The 27,544-nt window shown below is 29.2% G+C and overlaps 1 protein-coding gene across 1 annotated transcript in view; it reads left to right on the top strand.

Moving 5' to 3' along the window:
• The window catches only part of NC2alpha (negative cofactor 2 alpha), a 33,139-nt gene extending 14,202 nt beyond the window's left edge, over nucleotides 1–18,937 (top strand). Inside the window, exons 2-7 of the mRNA XM_067280431.1 lie at nucleotides 4,282–4,354; nucleotides 6,300–6,393; nucleotides 7,582–7,728; nucleotides 10,740–10,830; nucleotides 17,032–17,141; nucleotides 17,221–18,937. Of these exons, the coding sequence (XP_067136532.1) occupies nucleotides 4,282–4,354; nucleotides 6,300–6,393; nucleotides 7,582–7,728; nucleotides 10,740–10,830; nucleotides 17,032–17,141; nucleotides 17,221–17,311 (606 nt within the window). The 3' untranslated portion in view covers nucleotides 17,312–18,937. The remainder of the gene's footprint in view (nucleotides 1–4,281; nucleotides 4,355–6,299; nucleotides 6,394–7,581; nucleotides 7,729–10,739; nucleotides 10,831–17,031; nucleotides 17,142–17,220) is intronic.
• The last annotated feature ends 8,607 nt before the right edge of the window (nucleotides 18,938–27,544 follow it).

Raw genomic sequence — 27,544 nt, 5'->3', positions numbered from 1 at the left:
ATTGATTTTCGCATCAACAGTAAAAATTTTCTCGTCAGAAAAAAATCTGAGTCGTCCGGCAGCATTGTTTTTTAAGGAACACAAAAGCAGGTTACAGTGTTCAACTCGCTTTGTCCTGGCAGCTTCAGAAAGCATCTGTCTCACTTTAATTGTGTAAGACTTGTAGCGGAGGTCCTCCTCAACGATTCTACGCATAGTTTTCTCGCTCACACCAACAACCGACGACAATTTTCGGATCGACTGACCTGGATCCTCAAAAATCAGCTCCTGAGCCCGTTGAATGATTTCAGGGGTTCTGACAATGCGCTCCTTCGAGTGAATTTTCCTTGCCGGTGTTGCAAAACCTTCATTTGACTTCTCCGACTGATTGTATTTTGCAACGACATCATAAACAGTCGATCTCGGGTATCCGAAGAACCGAATAATTTCTGTCGCCGAGCGCCCAGCGCGAATACTTTCGATAATCGCGGCTCTTCGGTTATACTCAGCACTTTGTTTCAACATGGCAACTGTTTCGCGGTTAAAATGGTTTAATGCACATGTCAAGCTATTTGAACGCCAAACACGACATCTACCGGTGGTACAGAATGGCGGGAATTTGAAATTGAATTTTGTCCGGATTTTGGCGCCGCACCCTGTATATTAATAAATTTTTGTTATTTATGTATTATAATATTAATATATTAATACTAGGTAGCCAGTTAATTAAAACTAAAAATAATAAAATAATTATTAATTAAAACTGATTTTTACACCCAAACTGAAATTTAAAATGAAATCTTAATTTTAATTAATTAATTAAAACTTAAGTCAAAGCAATTGAAACATAAGAACTTTATCCACACTTTCTGAAATATTGTCATCTTGATCGATTTGGTTATTTTTTATCCAGGCAGAGTCAAATCTCTATTTATAGCACTTTTTTGTAAAGTGATGGTTTCTGTTCTGGTTGGTAGTGATGGAATATTTTGCTTTTAATATATATAAAATGGATATAGATAATGTGTATTTTGGGATAAAAATGCCTACAAGTGAAATATAACTAAAAAGATAAAGCCTTTGTTTTGGAGGTTGGGAACAGATTAATACATTTTACATTGTTTCTTATGGGAAAATTTGTTTCAATTTGAGAACAATTTTTAGGAATGAATTAAGTTTGAAATCCGAGGTTTCACTGTGTTCATTTTTTTACACAAAAATAAGCTTTTTGATCAAACCTACATTTAAAATTATCACTTAATTGCTTAATTATGTATAATTAAAATTGTTATAAGTCTATTATTAATAAATTTAGTGTTTTACCTCTCCTCAGAAAAGTAAAATTTGTATTGGCTTAAGACTTAATGTTATAAACTATATTAATAATCTTTCTGAAATATTATTATTAACCTTAAATAAATATCTGCAATATGAAGCATATTGAATACATGTTATATGCTAGTACTAGATTACTAAAGTCAGTCAAACCTCAATTTAGTGTCCCAATTTGGCCATCTCTGAAATTGGCATTATAACTGAGTGTGGTGCTAAACTGAAGAGCTTCAAACAATAAGAATAATAATTAGGTATAAAAGCAAGTTTATCAAAGTTTCATTTATTAATAAACATTATTTCTGTAAAGAGTTTTATAGGTAAAGTTTGCTTTTACTGAATGAAGTGTCATTCAACTTTTTTAAATGAGATGAGGCTGTAGGAGATACCACAACATCAAAAATTGAAAGCTATCATAAAGAACTAGCTCATGGTAGAAAAAAAAAATGCAACTGGTAATGAATTGACTCTGTGCTTGGTTAGTCCAATGACAAAGTTGTTCAAATTCACTGGAACTCCAGTTTGAGATGATAAGTCTTCCTTGAATAGTACAAGGAAGTAAAAAATATTTAGCCATAATGCAATTCTCTGTATTTGTGGAAAGACTATAGTCTTTTGAAAATAATGTCTTAAAGACAAGTTTTATGATACATTTTTGTTAAAATATATTGTGAAATGCTATTACTTTCCCTGCTGTTATAACAGGAAAAGTATGACAATCTGGCAAAAAATGACTGCTCCAGATTTAAAAATTTTGGACTTAGGACATCTTGAAATGTTGAGAAATGCAAAAAAATGTGGGGATAATTTCTGTATGTATGGATGTTAGTGTATGTGTTTGGGGCATGATTTTGTTCGCCTGTTTGAAGCTTAATGACTCCTGTGCTTTTTGTTGAAAATTTCTGAAATTTTGCAGGGAGGTTTATTTATTAGGGGAATTAATGCTATTAAAGTTTGGTGGTTAAAAATTGAGAAGATGGGGAGACACACGGCCCCCATTATCTCCATTGGGGTCGAACTTAATGATGATTTTATTCATTATTAGCATTTATAATTTTTTTATAAAACTCATCCCTACCCTCAAAATTAAGATTTTTGCCATTTTATAATAGTTAAAAAATATAAAGTTTTTGAAAAATGCCATCTATTATCATATTTTGCTACCAAAATTTTAAATGTTGTCGGGGAAAGTTGAGCAACTCATCGCTGGTTTATTTTTAACTAGCAAATGAGCCCAGAATAGCTTGGGCAAACTATTTGGATGATTTGGTAAATATTGTACGTTTGGAAATGAAGATTACCGTTGATAGTAATAACTTACATAACAATTACTATGGTTGTTTAACACATACCCCTTATTGCTGAGAATCATTTTACTGCATCAAACAAACATTTTCATCCTGATCAATTTTCTGGAATGCTTACAATTGTTCTATAATCGAAACAATATGCAATAACAAATTCGAATTTAAAACGGTGTGAACATTTAGTTAAAAAATCAAAATATATAAAAATATTTATAATCATGTCTGAAATGTTATCAATTTAATACACCTAAGTACTCAATAAATACAAAACTCGATGAAGACTAAACGTGGTTAAAAACAAAAAATCACATCTAAAATAGTACAGTAGAAGCCGTTCTTCAGGTTAAGCCTTAATCTTCTCCCCCCATGGGGAAATTTCCAAAAATTCCTTCTTAGTGTACATTTTCATGATGTACCCTAACTGTGTACCAAATTTCACCTCTAGGTTCAGCGGTTTGTTCTGGGCAATGATGAGTCAGTCAGTCGGGACATGTAATTTTATATATTTAGATTAGTGTCCAACTTTTACATACATACATACATCACTTTAAAATGAAATAAGTAAACATGCAAATATATCATGTAATTACATCAAAAAGACCAAAGATGAGTAGTAGTACTGTAATATCATTTGCAATACAAAATTATATATTTAATAATTCAGATACTTAATTAAGGATTCTTGATTTAATATTTATGAAAAGATTTGTTCAAAAATATTCATTTGTGCTTTACAGGGACTGTATATTGTTGATTCTATTAAAAATTTTCTAAAGATACATTTTTTTCAATTGCAATTAATGTGGCTTTTTTAAATTTTATATTAAAATTGAATAATATTTTTACACATCTTTTTATAGAGCAAATATAGAAGATATTAAAGTTTAAATTTGTTAATTTTTTAATTATTTACCTTCTTGGCTGTTATAAAATATAAAATAGGAAAAGTATGGTGATTTATCAAGTTTTTAATTCCCCTGCTTTTTTTATTTTGATGCTTTAAGGATGCTAAAAATATAAAACACACACATTTTGTAAGGGTTTATTTTGCATTATATATCAGGACTCAATGAATCAAAAATTTTGAAACTTTTTAGGGCTATTACTATAAATTGGGCATTAATGTTGTTACATTTTGGAGGTTAAGGATCGAAGGTTAAGGGGGTCATGTATATCACATCACAAGTGGTGTCAGAATTAATGAAAATTACACTCATTATTGGCAATAAAAAATTTTTTAAACTAATCTTATTCCTCAAAATTAAGTCTTTTGCTATTTTATATAATCATTGATGTGATTCTATTAAAAAATAACTTTTGTGTGGTGCCATATGTTATAAAAGTTTAACTTTGTGCTAATCTGTCTTAGTGTTTTTTAAACTTAAATATTTTTTTAAATAGAGAAATTTCTCATAATTCAACAGAGTTACTCTTAAGTTTTTGTTATTTAAATTGTATTTTGTAGATAACTGAAAATTATTGGACTTGTTTACTGGTATCCTTGACCTCCTATTTCAAATGCCAGGAAAGTTGAACAAGAACCTTTGCCAACATTTTATTTATTTATTTATTAAATCTTATATACTTCATAATTTACATGTAATTATTATTTAAATTCTGAATAGATGCATTTATTTATTAATAATTTATCATTTTTTTATAGGCAAGAATTAAAAAAATAATGCAAACAGATGAAGAAGTTGGAAAAGTTGCAGCTGCTGTTCCTGTTATAATTTGTATCCTTTTAACAATTTTTTAAATATTTGCCTTTTATGATTTTTTAGAATTTAAATATTATTTTTTCTTAACTAAAAAAAGTATACAGTTTATTTAGTTTAATGCAAATTTGATGTTTCATATGAATGATTTTTCTTTAATAATTTTTTAAAATAAAAAAAGTTAGGATTAAACTCGGAATAGATTAATCATTTTAACATTATTCACACAATTTTTATTTCCTGAATTTCATTGAAATTATAGTTGACAATTTAAGATGATCAATTATAACTTCTGTTTACTGCAATATGACATTTATTTATTTTTTTCTGGGTGTTACCTTTATAATTTGAGAATTAATTATAACAAACCAATGACAGATACCAACTACAATGGCTTTTCTGTGCTTTTTATAGAAGTCATGTGTAAGTTACAGATTTATGGATACTAAAAACTATAAAACAATCTTTTATACCTTTTTGAATAAGTGTGCTATGCCACAAACAGCAACACAATGCATAGTTAATTATTGAATTAATTTTGAGTGTAGGATCTTTTCAAAAAGAAAGTGAAATTATTTATTTTGATGATTGAATTAAGTAACTTTTTTTACTTAATTCAAAATTTTTGTAATAAATGTGTATGTAAACAGTTTATTTAGTTTATACAAAGGGCATTTAACAAATTTTTATAATTGGATATTTCTAAATAAGATTGCTGAAAGTTAATGATACCACTGAAATATCTTATCCCTACCTAAAAAAAGTATTTTACAGCTAGGATTATTTTGACCATTAGATGGCTCTTGTGTAAATGATATTTCTTGCCATTTTAAAAGTAGCCTTCATGGAGTTTACATGTGAACATTTTTTTGCTATGATCGTTAATGTCAAAGTAATACTTCAAAAATCAATTTAATGCTGAAGCAAGCTTTTGGGAATGTGACACCTTCACACAAAATAGTTTATAAATGGTTTAATAAATTTAAAGGGGGACAATACCTGTCATCTGTTGACATCAATTACTTACAAGAAAGTCAAAGAGGTGAGACTGTTAGAGAAGACCATCAAATAACATATGAACAGATAGAGGAAACATTTGAAGATTTCTTTGGAATGATCAATACAATCATCCATGACCATCTTGGCTACAGGAAGATTGTTGCCAGATGAGTGCTGCATTTTTTTGATAGATAAGCAGAAGGAACTTTAAATTCAATGTAGAACATAGAGACAGGTGATGTAACTTTGGTATCCAGGGTTTCACTTGAACATATATCCAGAGACAAGAGATTTTTCCAGCTTTGGTTAGGTGGGTTATAGATTGAAGCAGACACAAATAAACCAGATGTTAAGTTACCATGCTATGCATCTACTCTACTTATATCTGCAATAAGCACAACATGCAGAGATACCATTTGGTGATTTGAGGGGTACAATATGATGATAAATTTGCAGCATGATGAACCATAATTCATTTGGTGCATTTTATGGACTGACAAGATGCCCTCCATTCTGGAAAAACAGTAACTGTCACAATGTATACTATTAGGTAGAGCATGCTTCATAATGCATGCAACATACTTGACATCAAATGCATTTTACTCTAAACATTGATGTGGAATTTGGGTTGAGTAGTTTCTTTGTTCCATATTTATTGACAGCACTCTGAATAGTGACTGATATCTGACCATCCATAAACCTGACAGTGGCTTGATTACTTGCCATTAGCAGGTTGGTAGTAGCACGATGGCTTACCATTGGTATTTCTTGAAGTATGAACATTGTCAGAATAATTCTTCCATTTGGACTGCTCTGTAGAAATTTTATTACTTTCATTAGTGGCATTTTCTATGATAAATCTGCTACTCAAATTATGCTATTTGATACCAGATTTATCATAGAAATGTTTAAATTTATTCATTTGTTTTATTATATGAATTTGTACTTAACATTTATTTTCTAGCTCGAGCCTTAGAGCTTTTTGTAGAGTCTTTAGTAAAAAAAGCTAGTGAAATAACGCAGACAAGAAATGCTAAAACTCTTACAACTTCTCATCTGTAAGTAAATATCTTATTATAAAAGTCTAAAACATAACTTAATAAAATTAGAATGTTTCTACTTGTATATAAAAACATTTCTTAAATAACATTTTTAAAACAAATTATATTCATAACTAATATAAAATTTAATCTAATTTATTTACTTGTATGTTTTACATAATAATTAAAATAATCTTGAATATATCAAAGCTTTAGATAATTTATAACTAGCAATAATAATAGAAATTTTTGTTTTTTGCAAGTATAAAATATTAAAGTAATACAGAAATTAGTCTTTATTGTTGCTGCATCTTTTCATCACTCATCCCTGAAGTAGTAATCTATCTATCAATATTTTATTTTTATTTTTTTTCAGAATTTTTCATTTCTCTTAAACTATTACAGAAATAACTTTTTTTTTTTTTTTTAAATATAAAGTAAATTTAATTATTATGAAATTTAAAAACTTTGATTAATGTTGCATTGAAATGTCATTATTCTGCAATGCGAATGATCAACTGACCTGATAGCAACACACACATTTTAAAGGACTACTATCAGTCAGGTATGGTCTCTCTGTTCCTGATAAGTTATTTTTTGGGAAGAAAGCTTATCTAATGGAAAATTTTCTGAGTTTATATATTCTTCAGAATCAACTTGTTGAAATAAACATGTCTCGTAAAACAAGTTTTTTTAAAAATCATATTTACAATTAGAAATGCTAGCAAAAACTTTTTTCTGTATTTTTCATATTTAACTCATTGATCACATGATCTCCTATATGAAATGTCTATTTTTGTCTAATATTATTTATATATGTGTAACAACAGTTCTGTTAAACAGATTATTGAACCAGTTAAATTGTTAAACCTCTGCTCAAATCAATTGCACTGGATCCCAGCTTCTTTTAATATCTTAAGGAAACTAACTCCCAAATGAAATGTAGAAATCATCGAATTAAATGATTATTATTTGATAGTCATTAAGTGCCATGAAATGTACCAATTGGTGCTGCACAATAATTAATGTGTTTTTATTCTTTTGTGTATACTTGCATATAATGACTGAAAATTCTTTCAGTAATTTTTTTTCTTTGTCTTTCAATTATGAAAGAAAAACTTTTTGTAAAATTTTATAAAAAATTAGTTTTTTAAGTTATATCCACTTCTAATAGTATTTTAAAATTTATTTTATTACTTCAATTAGGAAAGCTTGCATTCTTGCAGACAACCAGTTTCATTTTCTGAAAGATCTCGTGTCCTGTATTCCGGATGTTCAAGGCGAAGACGATTCATCTAATCCTTCAATAATACCACAGCCTGGTTTGACACAGTTGCCTCCACGCCAGCCAAAGTAATTATATTTTTACATTTTTGGGTACTCTTACATAAAAAGTTGAACTTGATATAGTAGTCTATTAAAATTTAAACTTTGTATTACAGTCAGTCCTTGACTTTTAGACCTTGAATTTTCAAAAAATGTTTATAAAAGTTGAATGTCCAAAAGTCAAGCAACACATTTGCATATTAGTTACATTACTAGAGAGTGGCTCAGTACTAATTATCAGTGTTTGATGACAAAGTAGATAGAGCCATCAAATTCTATAGAAAACCTAAAGTGGAAGCTGGTTTTCTATTGCCCAAGTGTTGCATTGCCTATTTCATCAGTCCTAGAGGACTAAAAGAAAAATTATAAAATCTCTTATTAAAACAAAAAATTTAACTTTTTTACAAGGTGCATGTTACAATGTATGAAATGTTAAAACTATAGATTAAAAAGAGAATAAAAATTAATTTTTAAAGAGTTTTTGATGTAATCAAAACTATAATCAGCAGAAATCACTCTACAATAGCTCAATATTTTTATTTTGTACAATGAAATATACAAAAAGTCTGAATTAAGTGTACAAAAAAAAAATGATTCAGAAGTTTGTATTATGCCTAAAAGAGTAAATTATCTGAAAGTTAAATATCCAAAAGTCAAAAGCTAATTGTAATTTAAATAAAAATATTCAATAATATTATGATTTAAACTGTTCTTTTACATTTGAGTTTGGTTAAAATTTTTGAATTAAAAAAAATTAGCAAATCAAAAATATATATACTTATTTGAAAATCAACATTTCACAAGTTAATTTATTAATGTTAACAGCATCATATTTATGTACATTTGTGAGGTATTAAAAAATGAAATCAGGTTGATAAATATAAGAAATAATTATTTATAAAAGTTTTTGAGGCCAAGCATTAGCTCTTCTATGTGGCTTATAGAATTGTGTTCATTCTCAAATTGCAATGAGGCATCCAAAAGTGTAATAAAAAATGGGGGTCCATGACTTACTTTCAAGATACAAAAGTGCTCAACATTTTATATGCAGAGATTTCCTTCCTGCAGCCAACAAGTGTAAGGATTGCCTTCTCATGTGGCCAGCAGACTTCTGATTGCATGCATACCCATGCACCCATATTTAAACATGTGTCAGTGCTTGGTTAAATGGAATAAAATATAATTTATATGTACTAATTAAAAAATTTTTAATTACAAAAATGTAATGCTCTGTCTCAATTCTGTCATGATATGACAAAATTGCACAGTGTCCCTAGTAACTTTTGATAGATATAGCTTTCATTGATAGATATTGCAGTTTACTTTCAAATTCTCATAAATTTTTTTATTTATGACATTTATACTTGTTCTTTTATTATTATTTATTTATTTTTTAAAGAATTATTAGAGAAATTTATATTATTCTTAAATACTGCCTTTACCATATCACTAAATAATTTTAAAAGTATTTTTTTTCAATTTGTTTCTTTTCTGTTTTTCATAATTGCTATAAAATTTATTTTTGCTGCAATATAATGATATTTATTTTCCTTTTGTTAGTTGTAATCAATGATTTGTCTTGATCAATATTCAATTTTTTCCCCCAAATAATTTTTAGCTGTTTATTCATCTGATCAGAAATTTATATATAACTGCACGATTGTAATATGATAATTAGGGCTGTGCTAAACCAAAATTTTGATATCAATATTCAGTATACCATATATCAATATTCTAGATCTTAGAGCAGTGGTTTCCAACCTTTTTGTACCTGCGCCCCCCTTTAAAAAAAAAATTGTTGCGCCCCCTTAATTTTTCTAACAATCTAATTTCATAAATACTCAAAGCGCGCTCGGCTCCAAACGCGAAAGCGAGATGTTCTCGTTCCAGCAAGAGTATGGATGGATGTTTTAGCATTTGTACCCGAAAAATTTGCGGCGAGGATTGTGATTACATATACCTATTTTGCTGATTTTATTTTTTTGACACCTATTCGACTTTTTTGGTTTGTATTCGAAAATGGTATTTTGGAAACAGCTGCATGCCCCTCTTGCAACAGTCTCGCGCCTCCCTAGGGGGGCGCGCCCCACAGGTTGGAAACCACTGTCTTAGAGTATTGATATTGTAAACATATATCAATTTTAGCACAGCATGAATGATAATTACATAGAATCAATGATATGTTATGCAAATATATATCAAATTTTCAACTATTGAATTAAGGAAACAGATAATCATTCATTTTGAAATGTAAATGTTGTGATGATAAATTTCTAAATGACCAATGTAAATATAGTTCTGTTATTTTCAGTAATTTGAAAGCTTTCCTAATATTATGGTATAAACTTATATTGAGTATATGTATTCACACACACACACACACACACACACACACACACATGCACACAATAGAATCCATTTAATCAAGACTCCAAGTTATCAGAAATGAATTGTGGAAGAGTATTTTGTCAACAAAGTAGTAGCATAATACAGTTTGTCTACTTAATATTCATTGAGTAAATTGCAGTACTAGGAAGGAACTCTAGTAAATTTATTCTGGTTATTTTTCATGGCATTATAAAAAAGAGTATTAGGAGACTTTTAATTCATAATTAATTACTGATTATTATAACCAAGTATACATGAAGTAAATTTGATAATTTGCATATTGTAATTGATTTTTCATTTCTTTTTTTAATTTAATTTTTCTCCTCTTTTCTCAAAATCTCAACATAGTTTTTGATATTAGATAAGATGCATTTACTCAAAAATGTTTTGTATGTGTATGCTTTTCTTATTTCAGTGATATCATACAGTGTGAAAGTAAGATTGTACCTTTGACAATTTCACATATGAAGGTGCAGTCCTATTCAATGAATGGTTATCTGCTGTAATCAATATCTGTGATCTGTGAAAATAGCATAAATTTATACAAATAAACATATAATTTTAAATAATAATAGCAAATTAAATTAATATAATTAATGATAAATTAAAATTACCTTTTATTTAAATAAATTATCTTAAAATATTTTTAGACGTAGAAAGAATCAAAATGTAGATGGAAATGCAGGACCAAGTCAATCAACAGCTGAAGAGTCAGAAAGTGGAAGTGGCCAGGAAGATGAGGTATTTTCATTTTATTATGAAGAAATTTGAGTTGAAAGTTTTTGATGGTTAGTTAAATTAGTAATAATAGTAAATTATTTGAACTAATTTATTGTAATTTAGAATATATTATTTTCAAATAAGTGAATTTGTATTGCATGTAAGAACTTATGATATTCATTTATGTATTTATTTTTTGATAAAGGATAAAAGTATGTCCTTGTTTTAAGAAAAAAAACTATTATCGTATATATAATTACATAAAATGATTTTTATTTTTAACATACTTAAGATACTTAAGATAAATATAGAACAAATAACTTATTATGACACTCAAATATAGGTAAAACTTGCATTTAATTTTAGTATTAATAACTTTATAAACTGATGAAGGAAAGAAAAAAATATTATTTAAAAATTAAAATCAACAAAATATATATATTTCAGAATTACAGTGGTGCCTCATACATCAAATTTAATTCAATCCAGGAGGTTGCTCAAAGTCCAAATCAATTTTTTCCATTAAAAATGATGTAAAGATGAATTAATCCATTCCCAGACCCTGAACAGTACCTATTTCGATAAACTTAAAACATCAAATACCCATAATTTTGTTGTATTGTTGATTTTGAAACCATCAAAATTTTGTTGTAACCATCATAATTTTGTTGTATTGTTGATTTTGAAAACATCAAATACCCATAAATCATTTTGTTGTATTGATGTTTTACAACAAAATCATTTAGTTGTCATTTAGTTGTATTATTTTTACCTTAAGGTAAAAATAATACAACTAAATGCCTCAGTAATAAATTAAAATAAATACTGTATAATAAAATAAACTGCATTTATTGGTTGTACACCATGGACTTTCATATCTTAACATAGATATGTGATTTAATTATAACAGTTGTGAAATTTAACATATTATAGATAATGTGAGATTTTTATCTCTTGTTTAGAATCCTATTTTAAACCCTGTACATTACAACTTGATTTTATTCCAACAAAATGTCAGCTAAAAAGCCTGTCAGGCAAAAAGGATATAACAGCTTACAAATAGTAAAAATTAAATTGTTATATGTTTGAAGAAGATGCTTCTAAACTTTGAATATGTCAAATGTGGTTTAAAAGGTCTGTTTGAGAAATTTTCAACTATAGGATACAAAATGTAGAGGTACCCAAAAACTGTCAGCAAAGAAAAATTGCAGGAAGAGATTGTTAAAAATTGACAAAGAATACACAAGTGTTCTTTGTCAATTTTTAACAATCTCTTCCTGCAATTTTTCTATATATATGTACAATTTTTATACTGTATAAAAATTGTATACACAGTATATATATATGTGTGTGTGTGTGTGTGTAATATATATATAGAGAGAGAGAGCTAAATAGCCAAACCAAACACCCCAAAGCACTGAAAACATACAAGAGCATAATATGAGAACAAGAGATGACTTGGACAGATTGCATTTATGCTTTGGGCACATTTTTTCACTGCATGCACAGTTTGAAATTTGAAGCATTCAAAGTTAGTCGTTTGAAGTATGAGGTACCACTGTACTCATGTTGGCAGTATGCTATGAAAACCAAATGACTGATTATTAATATATAACAAACCACAGTGCATTGATTACAGAACACACAATGGATAAAATAAAAACTACATCAAACTTTACCTTTCTTAACCTGTTTGCTCTGCCCCTTGTTTATGTTTATTTTGAAAAACGACCGAGGGCAATGTAGGTCAGTCAAGGTCAGTCAGGCAATATTTATTTAAAAATTCACCAAAAATCAAATTATCATTATATTCATACGAAAAAAATGTACATTTACTAATATCTTTAGTTTTAAATATGATATTTTTCAATAAACTTTATTCCAGAAATTTATGAGAAAAAAAAATAATATATCATAACTGACATTCAAACTTGAAAATTTGCTACTTTTTGTCAAAATTAACATTGTCTGGTTACTTCATTTGATATAACATTTTATTCATGTAGGTTTATACATTGTGAAATTATTGCACATTATATCAAACATTTGTTAGAAATCTAAACTTTATTCTGCTTTCAACTAATATAATGAACTAATATACTTTATTCACTCCATATCAAACAAGATTATATATTTTTGTAATAAACATATGATTACCAGTAGCAATAGATGTAACATTTGCTGATATTTTCGATTAAAATAAAAATTAAAAATATATATAAAATATCAGAACTGAAGGTCATAACTTGAATATTTATAATGCATTAACATATTATAGCTGAATAAACTTATTATAGCATGAATGAACTTATTATAGTAATATTATTACATGAATATGCTAAAAATGAAATAAAAAGTTATCAAAAAATGAAAAATTAAGGGAAAAAAATGATAATTAAAATTTTTTAAGTCAACAAAACACCGCCTGGACAAAAAAATGTGAAACAGACGATAAGCAAGACGCTGCCGTCAAGTGCTGACATCTGTTGTTGATAAATTTTATAAAAATTGATTGTTAACAGGGTAACGATCAGTCGGTACCCTGGTCTATTTGCTTAACAATTAGGCTTACGATAGATCGGGACCCCGGTTGCAAAAGAGTTAATTTGTATTACAAACACTTACTAAATAGCTACTTAGTATTTATACTCAACAAATCACCAGAAAAATTATATTCTGTTTTGCTCATTTCTTAATTTTCTTCTTCTCAAATATCTCAAATTTCACAAGTAGAGTTCATATATTATTTTGAGTAGAGTTCATATATGTTGGGATGTTAATTACTTTTTAATATAGAATTCTATGCAATTGTATATCCAAATAGTTTAAACTAGATCTGAAAACATTTTGCAAATATTAATACATTAACAATGTTGTATACCACAGATGGAACATTTATATCTTTCATATCAGCTGCATGCTACATTAGTGGTTCCACTACCACAGTAGATTTCATTGTTACTTAGCTTAGTTGCATTTTTATGTTAGGAGTTAATCTTTGGTATAAGGCAACAAATAAAGCAGTTCTACCATTGTGTACCATATTTGGTTGCCATACCCCACTCATTATCTGATTATATATTACTAATGTGCTGTCAGTACAAAACAGCCAGAGAATGCTGCCTTTGATGATAAATATTTTCAGACACTACAGAATATACTGGACAATAAGACTAATTCAACCTACAGTGGCATATCTGAAAGCAATAAATTTTTATACATAACTCTAGGATGTACAACAGACCAAAATGTTCTTGCTGTATATTATTAATAAATTAATATATTTAAGGTAGTATCTAAATTTTCATTTTGTTGTTAATATAGAGAGAAACTAAATATACATAATTTTAATTTAGCAAAATAAAGGTTCTATAAATAAAATAAAGGAATTAAGAATATAAAGTGTTATCAAGATGAACACTATGAAATGTTTGCAAAATGTTTTTTATGTTTAAAAAATACTAAAATTATAAAAAAAAAATTAACGTAAATTTTAAGCTAAAATATTTCAATATTTGAGTTTTTTTATTATAAATGCAAATTTAATCCTCTACTGTAGATAATTTTTATATTTATAATATGTATTATTAATTACTTTAATTGTACACAGTATTTTCAATAAAATGATTACAAAAAGGTATTAAATTTATTACATTAATTACCTATGAATATACAATAACTTTTAATAATACAAATAAAAAATGTTATGATGCTGCTCATAACTAAATTTTACAGCTTCTCAGTTGAAGATCACTATAATAATCACTAAAATGATTAATTTTCATATACAAATGTCTTTGCATTTTGAAATTTATATGTATTCATTTACTATATTAGTATTATTTTGTTTGTAACACTTAGGGAATAATTACCATAAATCATAATTGAAGAAATACTTTAGATAAGTGAGTGAATAAGTAGTAAGAGTAATAATGAATTTCTCTTTGCTCTTATGCAATCTATAACTTTGAGGGAATGAATAGAAGATAGATAGAAAGATATGCTAAAAAAAAGTGAATAAGGGGAGCTACTTAAAAATATCCAAAACAAAGAAACATGCAAAAGGAAATAGCTGATCAACTAGATAGAAGGGTGGAACAAATCAATCTATGGTGATTTGAACCTCTCCAAAAAAAAAAATTGATAATGCATAACCTAGAAGTGATTGAAAAACAAGCTCTACATTAGACAGATTTATTAGCAGCTCACGTTATGTGTAATCAATTAATTGTAGACCTATAGTGTAATTAAACATACAAGCATTACACATAAATGTAATTTAAAAAAAAAAATTAAGAGAATTCAAAATGAGAGATACAACTTGTGGAAAGGAAGTGGATAAAATAGAACATCTAATCTGCTGCTGTAAGAAAATTGCCAAATGGATTATAAAAGAAAACCTGTAAAAGATTCCAATGCAACTTTTTATTACCTGCAATGTTGAAAGAAGTGTGGTAGCAGAAGATTGATATTGCAGTAGAAATTAGGAGAAAAAAATTTGCAAGATTTTCAACTGTAGGTAGATTAATGTCTTGTCCATAACATCCCTAATGTTGATCAGGGTTAGCATGATTAGATCATTGTTGTTGATATACTAAGTAATAGTTAAAGAAAGATAATTTGAAAGGATTACCAAAATCCAAAAATTTATATCAATAATAGTCTAGGCTGGAACTTCTCCAAGATAAGAGGATAAGAATACAGCTTTACACATTATTTCAACACAGAAAATTTAATAAAACAAGTGTTTTCAGTATGCTTGATAGCTTTTGTCAGGTGAATTAGATGGATTTTATTAGCAATCTCAAATCTATGTTTAAATTTCAAATATCTCAAATCCATGGTTCCTTTGTGATTTCAAAAGGTGTAATTGCATCAAGAAAAGGTTTTATTCCAAAATAGACTTTTTATTTAAATTTCATAGCACCAATTTAATGACTGCATCAAAACTTAATAACTGATTGAGAAACATATCATAAAACATTTACTAATTATTATTGATCAGAAACTTGTCCTTTCTGATCAGTATGGCAATAAATAACTGTTATGGTGATGTACATTAATTTGAGACAATTATAAATTTAATGTTAATGTTGGAATCAGAATATAATAATTTGTAACTGCTAGTTGAATATTAAACAAATTAAATGACTTTTAATACAAAATTTCATTTCAAAAATTTTGTTGCTAAGATGCACGAGGGTGAGTCAAAAAGTAAGTTGCACTCATACCAAAAATACAAGTTTTGGAACATGAGTCAAAATTTTTTATTTGTTTGAATGTACAGTACAATCCAAGCACAACTTTTCAACATAATCACCAAGTTCATTTAAATATTTATTGTAGTGTGGCACAAATTTTTCTATTTCTTCTTGGAAGTATTCCCATCCAATGTGTGATAAATTCGTTCTTGTGTTTGTGATGTCTTCATTGGACTTGTATTGGTGGTTCCAAAGGTCCTTTTTCATGGGGTTGAACAAACAGAAATCATAAGGTGCAAGATCTGGACTGTAGGGAGGATGTTCCCATACAATCCATTTGAATTTTTCCAGTAGAGCCTTTGTGATAGCTTTTGCATGACAATGCCACACCTCATTCAACAGGTTTCTTACCATACACTTTTCTCAATTGGCATTGAATTTCAATGGGGTTACACCTTTTTGCCCATAAGAAACAATTTTCTTCATGAACTTCAAGTTTTGACACTATATTCAAATGATGCAACATCTTTCACAACTGAAAACAGACTCACCTCTGCAACCACATCAACAAATATGCTAGGCCTTGTAGCTGGAAGTCTTGCCACCAAATTTAATCGAAATATCATTTATCAACAAAAAGTTCTTACTAATTGCAACTTACTATTTGACTCTCTCACACACAAAATTTATGCATCAAACAGTTACTGTTATAAAGTATGTTTTGCTGTTTTGTAACAGACATGATTGAAATAGATAAAACTTCTACATAATAGTCCATGGATGATATAAATGAATTTTTCCAATAAAAATTTACATTCAAAACTGCAGTGCCTCATGTAATTATGAGCCTTTACAATATATGTGCTGTGATAGAATTGTTAATGTACTATTTTAACAGCATTGATTAAAAAATTGCCTTTTATATTTTATATTATATAAATTTTAAAATAAAACTATCCATAGATTAATACTTTTTAATTAAAATTAATTTAAAAAAAATTTTTTTTGATACTTTCTCCAGGATTCAGAAGAAGCTAGTAGTGAAAATACATCTGATTATGTCCCAACTGGATCAACTACATTCCAGCATAGCTCAGTAGGCCCTAATTTCAACAGTTCTTCAAATTTAACGTATGTATCTGAATTAGATGTTTAAAAGTTAACTGTCTATTAAATATGCAAAATTTAATAGTAATTATTTATTTAACAGTCCAGATATTCATTCTTTGAGAATGCAATTTCCTGGCATTCAGAACTGCAATACGGCCATCAGTAGCGCCGAGGACGATTACGATTCTTGAGACATGCTCACACTGCTTCCGCACAGAATAGCTTCACCAAGATTTAAGGAAGCAAAACTTAAGTTGTATAATATGTAAAAAGACTAGTGTTTAAAACTTGTTTTTAATTGATTATATATAAACTGCACTGAGATAACCATTGTACTGTTCAAAAGGATTTTTACGATAGTTTAACTTGTATCAGGGATAAAACATAGTAGCGTGAAAGATTCGACCTTTTGGGTACCAAACTTTTTGCAGTTTATGACATTTTTCTAAGGAGAAAAATATAGAGAATTATTTACAAAAAAAAGGGATTTCTTAATTACAAAATATTTTTTAAAATCTTCTCTCTCCAAAAGACAAAGTTATAATTAAAATTAAGAATCTTGTAAGATCTCTCTTCAGTAAAATTAATTTGTTAATTAGATTGAAAGCTTAATATTCAACATATTTGGTATGTTTAGAAAATGGATTTAAATTGATGCCGAAAAATGTAGTTTTATTTTTATGAAAACACTTCAGAGTTAAAAAAGTATAGAAAAAAAATTTTATATAAGTCATCATCAAACATTTGTATATAGATCTTGCAATTAATCTTTTTTACTCATTGGGTTTCAGCCATGTTGGATATGTAATGGATGCATACAATATGTGTATTTGAAATATATGTATATAATGTATATTTTAATTTAAATAATATTTGATCAAATTAAAATTATTTTAAAATATTAAAAAAAAGCAAATAATACATATAAATATAAGTATTTTGATTTGTTAAATATAATTTATTATCTTTAGTAATAATTTATATGCAGAATATCCTTTAAAAGACTGATACCAGTCTTATTTCAATTATTATTTATTATATGAGGTTTGAATTAAGATCATTCATAACATATTTTAACTGAATTTTCAGAAAATCAGTATGAAAATAAGATTAAATCTGAAAACATAAATACATATGTTTTATATTTGTTATTTAAAATGATTTTTTAATCAGAAAGTTTGGTTTTTATTATTCATTTATTTGTAAAATACCAAAGAAGCATGCAAAAATCCTAATGTAAAACAAGTTTAAGAATCCTAAAATGAATTCTAATTTCCATAAAAATTTATTTTTGTATAAATTTTATTTTTTGCTAAATGTTGTATTCAGTGCTCACAAGAGACTATGGAGTTTAATGATTGTTTTCACATTCCCAAACATGCATAATGCAGTTCTTTTGAGTTCTTTTCTGTTTTAAACTAAACACTCAACAGAAAATAACTCTTTTTGACCTAAAAAAGTTTACTGTTATTTTTTAAAATATTTTATAAACACAATTTCGTTCCCAAATTAATATTTTGAAAGCTAAGTACAATACCATAAATGATCTTAATTCAAATCTTACACAATAACAAGTGAAATAAGGGTTTAATTGGCATATTTTGAGGTATTCTGCATATGCTAGCACTGTAGTTTTAATTTTAGATAGAATGTATATCATTTACTATATATTTAAAAAAGGTGTGACTTATGAAAATCTTATTTAAAAATCCTTATTAGTTTTCATAATTCTAAATATTGTTTATGACCTTATTTTTGTCTAATCGCACAATATTTTCAATTTATTTTCCAACAGTAAAATCAGTCTCATTGACAGTATAAAAACATAAGATACATTATATAATAATGCATAAATTTTTAATTTTGGTATTGAAAGGACTAAAAAATAATTTGTTAAAAACTGTTTTTAAACTGAGTGAAGAAATGAATTTTTTTCCCCCAAAATAATCTCATCGTCTGAAATCATTCAAGCAACTTTGAGTAGTTTAAAGTTGCTCCAGGTTATCTTTAAACTCTTTCGTTTGTTGTTTTTCTTATACGTATATATTTTTCATATACTTATTTAAGTAATTTTGATTAGCAAAACTAAGGACGAACAAACTATTTCATTTTAAATACTGTAATAATTAGAAATTACAAGTAAAATTAATTTAGTTTTTACATTCAAAGTATTCATAAGGTATCAAGTTTATATAGCTAGTCTGCTGCTTTCGAAAACTTTTACTAAAGTAACAAAAGTTTCTTACACCCGTGAAACATTTGCAGGAGAATTTACGGTAAATTAATATGCAGAATTTTTAAAAAATAACTTTGTAACAAGAATAAAATAGTTTTCAGAGCAGAATATCCATTTATATTTCTAATGTGGCACAATATTAAGCATCAAATATAATTGCACCATCTATATACAAAATGAACATTTCTTGTCATTTCCCATTTAACGAATTTTACTTCATTGTTTCATCACCGGACCGCTTTAATATAGAACCGCTTAGCAATATGTGCATACGCCACCAATTCATGATGTAAATTTATTCCAAATGCCGTTCTCGTGTCTCATCGAAGCAGGAAGCAAAAGAAAAAGTTTAAAGAATTCAAATTTATTTCTCCATTGTTGGAATTTAAATTATTGTAGAATGTTTAATTATAATTTTTTTTTTTAAATTGATTTCTAGATCTCATTTTATTTAGAGTAATGATAAAGAATGTAGGCTTTCTTCTGTGTTAAAGTCTAAAATTAGATGTTAATTTTTTAATTTAGATGACTTTTTTTCCAGTTTTTGCCACACAATCTGATCTCGTAAATACCGGTGCTAATACTTTCAGACTTAAGTTATTTAACAAGAAATTTTTTACGCCGACATACAATATAAAAATTTGAAAGATCTATGCACTTAGTAATAAATTTTAAACAGCAATAAGGAATTTATTTTGCATTTGATAAAAAATTTTTCAAGTTTTCATTTTTTTTCCCATAAATTTATTGTGTGGCATTGGCTGTTAGATTAAATATTTTATACTAAAAGGTTGTTCTTTTTATCTTACATTGTATTAAAGATTATATATATATATTATATTGTACATCATCTGAATTATCAATCATTTCACATGTTTGTAATAATAATAACAATAATAATGATAATATTTTGCACTAACAGCACTTGTACTTGTTACAAATGAAGAGAGATGATAAGAAAACATCTGCCAAATTTTCAAATCGGAAAAAAAGAATATAGCAGTAAATCAATTGTGTGTTAAATTAGTCATTGAACAGTTCTGTACATAACTAAAATACCATTGCTTATATGAACAGATTACAAAATTTGATTTGAGTTTCATCAGATGATTTAAGAAAAAAAAAATGTACAAAATAATAAAGCATGTGGTTTAGCTTTAGTATTGTAGTATAAAAAATAAAGTTTCATTTAGTATTTTTGTAAATTTCTGTATTCTCATTTTTTTCACCAAATGATCAAAAAATGTAAACTTTTTTTGTTTAAGAAAGGACTTTAATAACTATTTGAATTATTTAAGAGAAGGTTTTAAAAAACTTGAATGTGGTATTGGGTTTACGCTGGTGTCTTTCCTTTATAAATCTTACTTTTCTTGTTAACAATATAGTCATGCCGGCTATTAACTCCGTTCTGGAGAGAGTTTTTAGTGACGCGTTATATACGAACTTCCGGTTTGGACGTATATAATTAATCGGGGACCTTTTGTGCCTAAGCTTTCCATATGTGGTTTCTACTTTCATCAAATTCTGTTCTGGAGATTAAAGGACAGATTGATTTTTTTAAAATTTATTTATGTAAATGTGTTAAAGTTTATTTTAATAATCAAAATTAAAGGTTAGTAATAAAGTGTATGGCAAATTGTTTAAATACGTAAAATCTTTGAAGCGAGTAATCGATTTGACCTGTGAAAAAGTACTAATTTCTTGTAAGGAGTTGACCGAATGTCTTACAATCAGTTTGATTCATTGCAGGATGCATAAAATTCCTGATGACAAACAGTAGTGATTCATATACGCTATGTAACAGTGATTTTAATAATATGGTTAGCATTCGGTTTTTAGTTGTTCCTAAATATAATTCTCAAAAATGTCTGTCCATTGACGATAAATTATTCTAGAATTTGCACTTGTCGCAAGCAGTTGCCAAATGTTTTTGAGTTATGTAAATTCGTGATAAAATAGTGATAAATGTGTATCATTACTTGCAATTTATATGTAAGAACATTTTTACAATTTAATGGTAAAAGTTCGAAAAGGTATGCGATGCTTTTGTGGAAGGAATCTTTCCGCTTCATATTGAAGACTTCAGGGTTTGTATAGCCTATATATAAACAGTCAAAATCGGCACAGAGTATACAAAAATTTTCAAAATATAGAAAGTCCATTTTTTTATACACTGTTTTTCGGATATTTTTGAACGAGTTTGCAGCCTTAGTGAAAAACTAGCAAGCGCTTCCAGTTACTACTATGACATTCTGCAATGATTCAAATTTCAAAATCAACAAAACGTTCAGGATATTCTTTGTTTCAAAATGTTGACCGTCAACAGGAGTTGGCGATCCAAACACTCGAAATTTCAAATGCCATACAGCCAAGACAAGAAGAGACGTTTGGAGGACGGCATTGGTGTGATCAGTAACGTTTTAAACATGTTGGAATTACACAAAGAAAACCAATCAGTTCCAAAGAAACGGCTAGCCACAGCTAGAACAAGAGGTGGTCCAGAAAATATTCCATCTACACACCAAATTCTCCAACCCAAGCAGCATTGGCAAAGAAGCGTCGAGTGTCACCGTCGTTCATTAATCACGCATTCACAAAGATCTGAACATGGATACGCTGATCAAGACCGCTCAATTAAAATGGCACTAGCAACGCGGAGATCTGTCTAGAAGACGGGTACAGCAATGCAGAGAAAACTATGCTCAAGGATTCATAAACGTGAGCTTTTTTCGGGGAAAATCCCACTTTCGCTTATCGGTGTGCTCTCGAATGTGAAAATATCTGGATACTACTATGTTGATGACGTTCTGAAACCATTATTTGAAGAGTATTGCCACTTATGTATCCCAGTGAAATGCAACATAAATTGTTTCTACATCCCGAGAAAGTGAGCTCGCACACTTGATGATTAACCGAACAAATTTTGATAACCTCCACATGGAGGTTCTCAAAATTCTCTAAACTTCATAAATTTTTCAGATTAAATTGGTTAATTGGCAATTTGACTTAATCGATTGATTTGCTCATGGGAGACTGTATTATACAGTAGAGGTAGGAAATCCAGTTCCGCTTCTGGAACTGTTGGGAGTCAAGAACTGTTCCGTGGGAATTGCTTAGTCTGTTAGACTAATCCCTCTCGGTTTTATACATTTAATAGAATGTTTGTCTTTTTGTTCTTAGATTTTGGTCAGTTACTCCAAATTATTCTTCCTTAACTCGGACTCTGAGTTAAATATAGACTACCACGAAACCTAGATACCTAACCTTCCTGTCGATCTCCTGAACACTTCAACTCGTTGAACATTTTCATTTATTCAAGTTCAAATCCAGGTAGAGATCATCGTTCCGTGAAAATACGTATTTATAAAAGTAGAAAATTAAGAATGTGTTAGTAAATCCGACCGGAACTGTTGGTAGTAGCCAAGTCCGGAACGGTTCCGACTCGAAACTACCCATCTCTATTATAGATTCATTAAACAGTTCGAATTAAAAGGGGACCATTTCTCGATGCTCATGTATCATGTGCTTGATGGGTCATGTCATATTTCGGGTGGAGTTATATTTAATGAAAATTTTAATCTTTATTGGACTGCGATTTTCAAATTTCCACCTATACATTCTTACTGTTGTCCGTCTATTGTTTGTCCTTCGTTAATCTCGAGGATGGAGTTAGACACATGAAAATTGAGACCATATATAGAAAGCTTAGGGGCCAGTGGACCCGATTAAATATATATGAATTTTCGGTCTAGACCAGAAGTGACGTGTTTCGATTCAAAGTATTCTTCAGAACAGAGCTGATTGGCATGACTCGATTGTTATCAGAAGCATAATGTATAGGGGTAAGACACTACAAAAATCCAGACTTGGAGGAAAGCTTGGACTATGGAAGGCTTGGAGACCGGAGACTTCGGTTAACTTTCGGTGTGAACCGGAAGTCACGTGATTTTTAAAAATCAAAATATAAAAAATTGCAGTCAGTCAATGTGACGCTTTCACAATACATAATTGCTCGTTGGCATTTACAATATTTTTACAAACTCATCTCTACATTCAAAATTAAGTATTTTGCAATTTTATTATAATTAATAATATAAAAGTAATTTTTAAAATATTATTAAAATCTCAAAACATGGCGCTACACACAATTGCCATAAACTGAAACCTCAGCAGAATAATTCAAAATCATTTTATAAACATTTTTTTGGCTGCTGGGATTCGCTTTTATTTAGCTAACGTTTTCAACCTAGTCTAATAGGCCATCCTCAGGCTGCAATTTTTTGGAACATCTTAACCGTTAAATAGGCCTATTGTTCCAAAATGGAATACAATAAAAGAATAATTTTTTAAATATTTGAATATAAAGCAAAAATAAAAATTAATATAAATAATAAACGACAGTAAAATGTAAAATAAATAATGAATAACAGTAAACTGTAAAATAACTAAATACATATATTTGTAGTTTTTGTTATTTATGTAAGGCTTGCCGACTGTGTGAGATTGTCGAGGGGCCGAGACAACAGTGTGTGAGCGTGAAATTCACAAGTTCGAGATAAGTTTACCTACTTTACCGTTTAATGAGATTATTAAAGGTTTTCTTACAAATATCTACGTCTCCGTCGACACAAAATTTACAAGGTTGAGAGTTCAGTAATGGCAGAGCCGATAGATATACTGGTCCTTGCGCTCTATGCTCTCCAGTAGAATTAATGTCTCAGGCGCCGATAGCTGTTAGGCGAGAAGTTTGTTTATCTATTTGGTTAGTAGGTAGTTTTCCCGTTTTCAAGCATTTTTCTAACTTTTTTTCTACCGTTCTGTCAAAAAATCTTATTCGTAATTACATTTTTTAAAATTTTATATTATGTATAAAGAAAGAAAAAGTGTATTTGATCGGGCTAAATCCGAAATTTCGCCTGATCATTTACGGCAGTTGTTGGTGTATTTGCTTATGATATCGGGTTTCGTTTGATGTGTTTGTAAAGTGTATTTGGTTTATAAAAAATAATAATAATAATAATAACATGATGATTTTAAATTACAGATGAGGATGTGGATAAATCTGGGATTTAAATAGAGATCTGTTTAAAACTGTTAAAACTAATATCTCAAATACTATAGTAGAGATAACAGAGACTTATCACACTGCTACTAGTAACATAAAAATGACACTTCTATCATCAGAATGCATCTTCTATCATTGTAATGTAACCAGTAGCATTGTGATAAGTCTCTGTTATCTCTACTTGAAATAACTTGAGTATTTGAGATATTAATTTCAATAATTTTCAAGACAAGAAGCTCTTTTAAAATGGTTAAAACTGTTATATTGCTACATATTGTGAATTAAAATTTTGTACATAATGTTCTTGTATAATATATCTGTTTAATAAATAGGTAATTGTAAAATAAGTAAATAAATTTGCATTTTACTATTTTGTTTTATTACATATGTATGACAATATAATTAGGAAAATCATAGCTTATCCTCTGATACATTTAAATAACCATATAAATTTAATTCAGATAAAGACAAACTATTTTTTAAATAATTTAATAACTTTAACACTACATAAAGTGTGCTATACAATTTTACTTGATTTAGTATCGTGAGAAATAGTATGATAATTTACACACATATGGTGGATAAAGGGGGGATCAATATAGGGACTAATAGGGCTTATAGTTCCGCTCCTGAGTGGAGGTCACGCCAATAATTGTACTGATCAAGAGAAAATTTACACAAAAAAGGCGTTAAGTAACGTTTTAAAGAACGTTTTCTTTTCTTGCAAGCACTTTCAACGCAGTAATAGGCGTCCTCCTCAGGCAGAAACAGAATCGTACCGATTTCGAACAAATTTTAAATTGAAATAAGGACGGCATTGGCCGTTTGGAACAACAACATTTAGAACAAGAAAACTTAAAACTTAAATTTGAAATACGTGAAACAACGAGGCGCATATACCGCACAGAGTAGGCAGAGGGTGTAGGAGCGGAGCTAATATTGATGTTTTAATCGCTTGTATAGACTAATTCAAATCCGGGGGTGGGGAGTTGCAAGGTGACAGCAACGTGGTGAAAAGGGCCTCCTAAACGAAGGGGGCCTAGTGTACATTTGCGAGGCCCTTTTTACCACATTGCTTCCAGCTTGCAACTAACAAATTTCACCAAAAAATAATAAAATAAAATAACGACTATAACAGATATAGCGTTATTGTCTCTATTGCCCCGCCGGCCTCCATCACTCCTAGTCACCACGTGGCGGCGCTGGAGCGCTACATTAGCCTCACCAGTCGTTTCGCTTAGCAACTGGCAACATTGGTCGGAGAAAGAGCCGCAAAGGCTATAATCTCCATATTAAATTGTGAAAGAAAGAAAGAAAGTCTCTATTGCCGTCTGGACTGCCGAGCGGTAACATTCAAGGACATGTGGGAATGGTTGAGTCAGATATCGATGCCTCTTTTACAAACAAGCAACCCTTTTATCAGACAATTAACTTACAATAAAAGTACTATTGTCTCGAAGGGTTAAAGTCCTTGTATATTTCGGTGCGTAGTGTTCGAAAGAAGAAAAGGAAGTCCGGTGACGACGGTGGTTTGCTATCGCTGACCGGATGTTGCATTCTAAGACCAGTTCCCGAACAGGAAACGATGTCCGGTGAATGCAGATCGGAATTTCCGAAGTTTCTCTCGACGAAGGTCTATAACTTTCGGAGGATACATCGGCAAAGGACGAAGATGGAACCTTGCGGAAAATAACCGAGATATGCATGGCATGTCCTTGCGGCCTGGGTTTAAATATCTTGAGGTCTCTCAAATCGTTACTTTATTGGTTATTAATCCTCTTTCTCGGTCTCGAATTGGTCTTTCTCTGTTACCGGGTGAAATTGGACCAGATCGGTTCCCGAGAAACACGATTGTTTATTAATACAATTCGACATCGTCTTTCGTTCGGTGTTAAACGAACCTTGTACCTTAACAGTAGCGTAGCGAACATAACTGGCGCCCGGTGCACGACACTTTATTGGCGCTCCCCTCTTCCCTCCAGAAACACACAGTTTGTCTTGGAGACCATTTTGGCGCCCCTTTGCGAGTGGCGCCCGGTGCATAATACACCACCTTGCATCGCCCCTCGCTACGCCACTGTACCTTAACTAACATTTTCTTGTTTGTTCGTCTTGTCTTATACAGAATTTTAATTTGCTAATTTTTCTTCTTTTTTACCGCGTGGTTTTAATATTAAAATAATTCTATTTTACTCCTTTTCCTTTATAATTTAGTTTCCTTAATTTTAATTAATCGCGAAGATCAAGATTCGTTTTGTTTGGATATATGGTCAAAAGTAAGGTTTCTTTTACGGGATACCGGGATCCGGGCTGTTTTTTTAACTCGGGAACTATCCCGGGGATATTCGTTTCATTCCGGAAAAGCCCTCAAATTACTTAAAAGTTCACTTTTTCTTTATTTTGTGTTAAGGTTGAGGAAATTTTGCAATTAGAAAATTTAATTAACTAATAACTGTTAGAATACATTTTTATTTATTAATTTTAAACCTGCTTATTGGGTTTTTAAATTTTTGCTTGTTATGGCATCTCACAGATTTTCAGTAATCAAAATGTAATCTATTTGTGGTAAGACTGAAAATTCCTTACTTGTAATATTTTGAATAATTGCGCCGATGCTGTCTTAATTTTCAACCATGCCCAGTAGCCTGAATAACTGCATTATGCCAGATTGGGCAAGGATACAGACGAGTACGAAGTATGCAAGTATTAAGTTTTTCTTCATAAATCTAATTATTAAAGCTAAACGAACTGCCGAATTATCGGGCTATAAACTTGATGTTTCTATTAAAGCAGCCGAGATAGACAAATCAAGAATACTTGCTAGACAAGAAAAAGAAGTACTACAATCTCGAAAACGAACTAGAAATCTTCCAGGCTACAGGTGAAAAAAACACATAACATCCGTCTTCCCTTAAATGCATTAAGGTGATTCCACCCACATCAATTGAATGGGAAAGGGCATTCTTGGTAGCGAGACTTTTCATTACTAAAATAAGAAGCGGACAGTATTGATCATCTTTGCCTTTTAAAATCTTATTGTAAATTTTTATAATAATATTTTGTATTATGTTTAATTTAAAACGAAAATCACCTTCTAAGTTAGAAGTTTGATCTAAGTTCGTT

The sequence above is a fragment of the Centruroides vittatus genome, unplaced genomic scaffold, assembly GCF_030686945.1.
Source record: "Centruroides vittatus isolate TY-2023 unplaced genomic scaffold, ASM3068694v2 contig_884, whole genome shotgun sequence".
NCBI lineage: Eukaryota > Metazoa > Arthropoda > Arachnida > Scorpiones > Buthidae > Centruroides > Centruroides vittatus.
The sequence above is the reverse complement of the archived record's forward strand: the minus strand, read 5'-3'. Positions and strand labels throughout refer to the sequence as shown.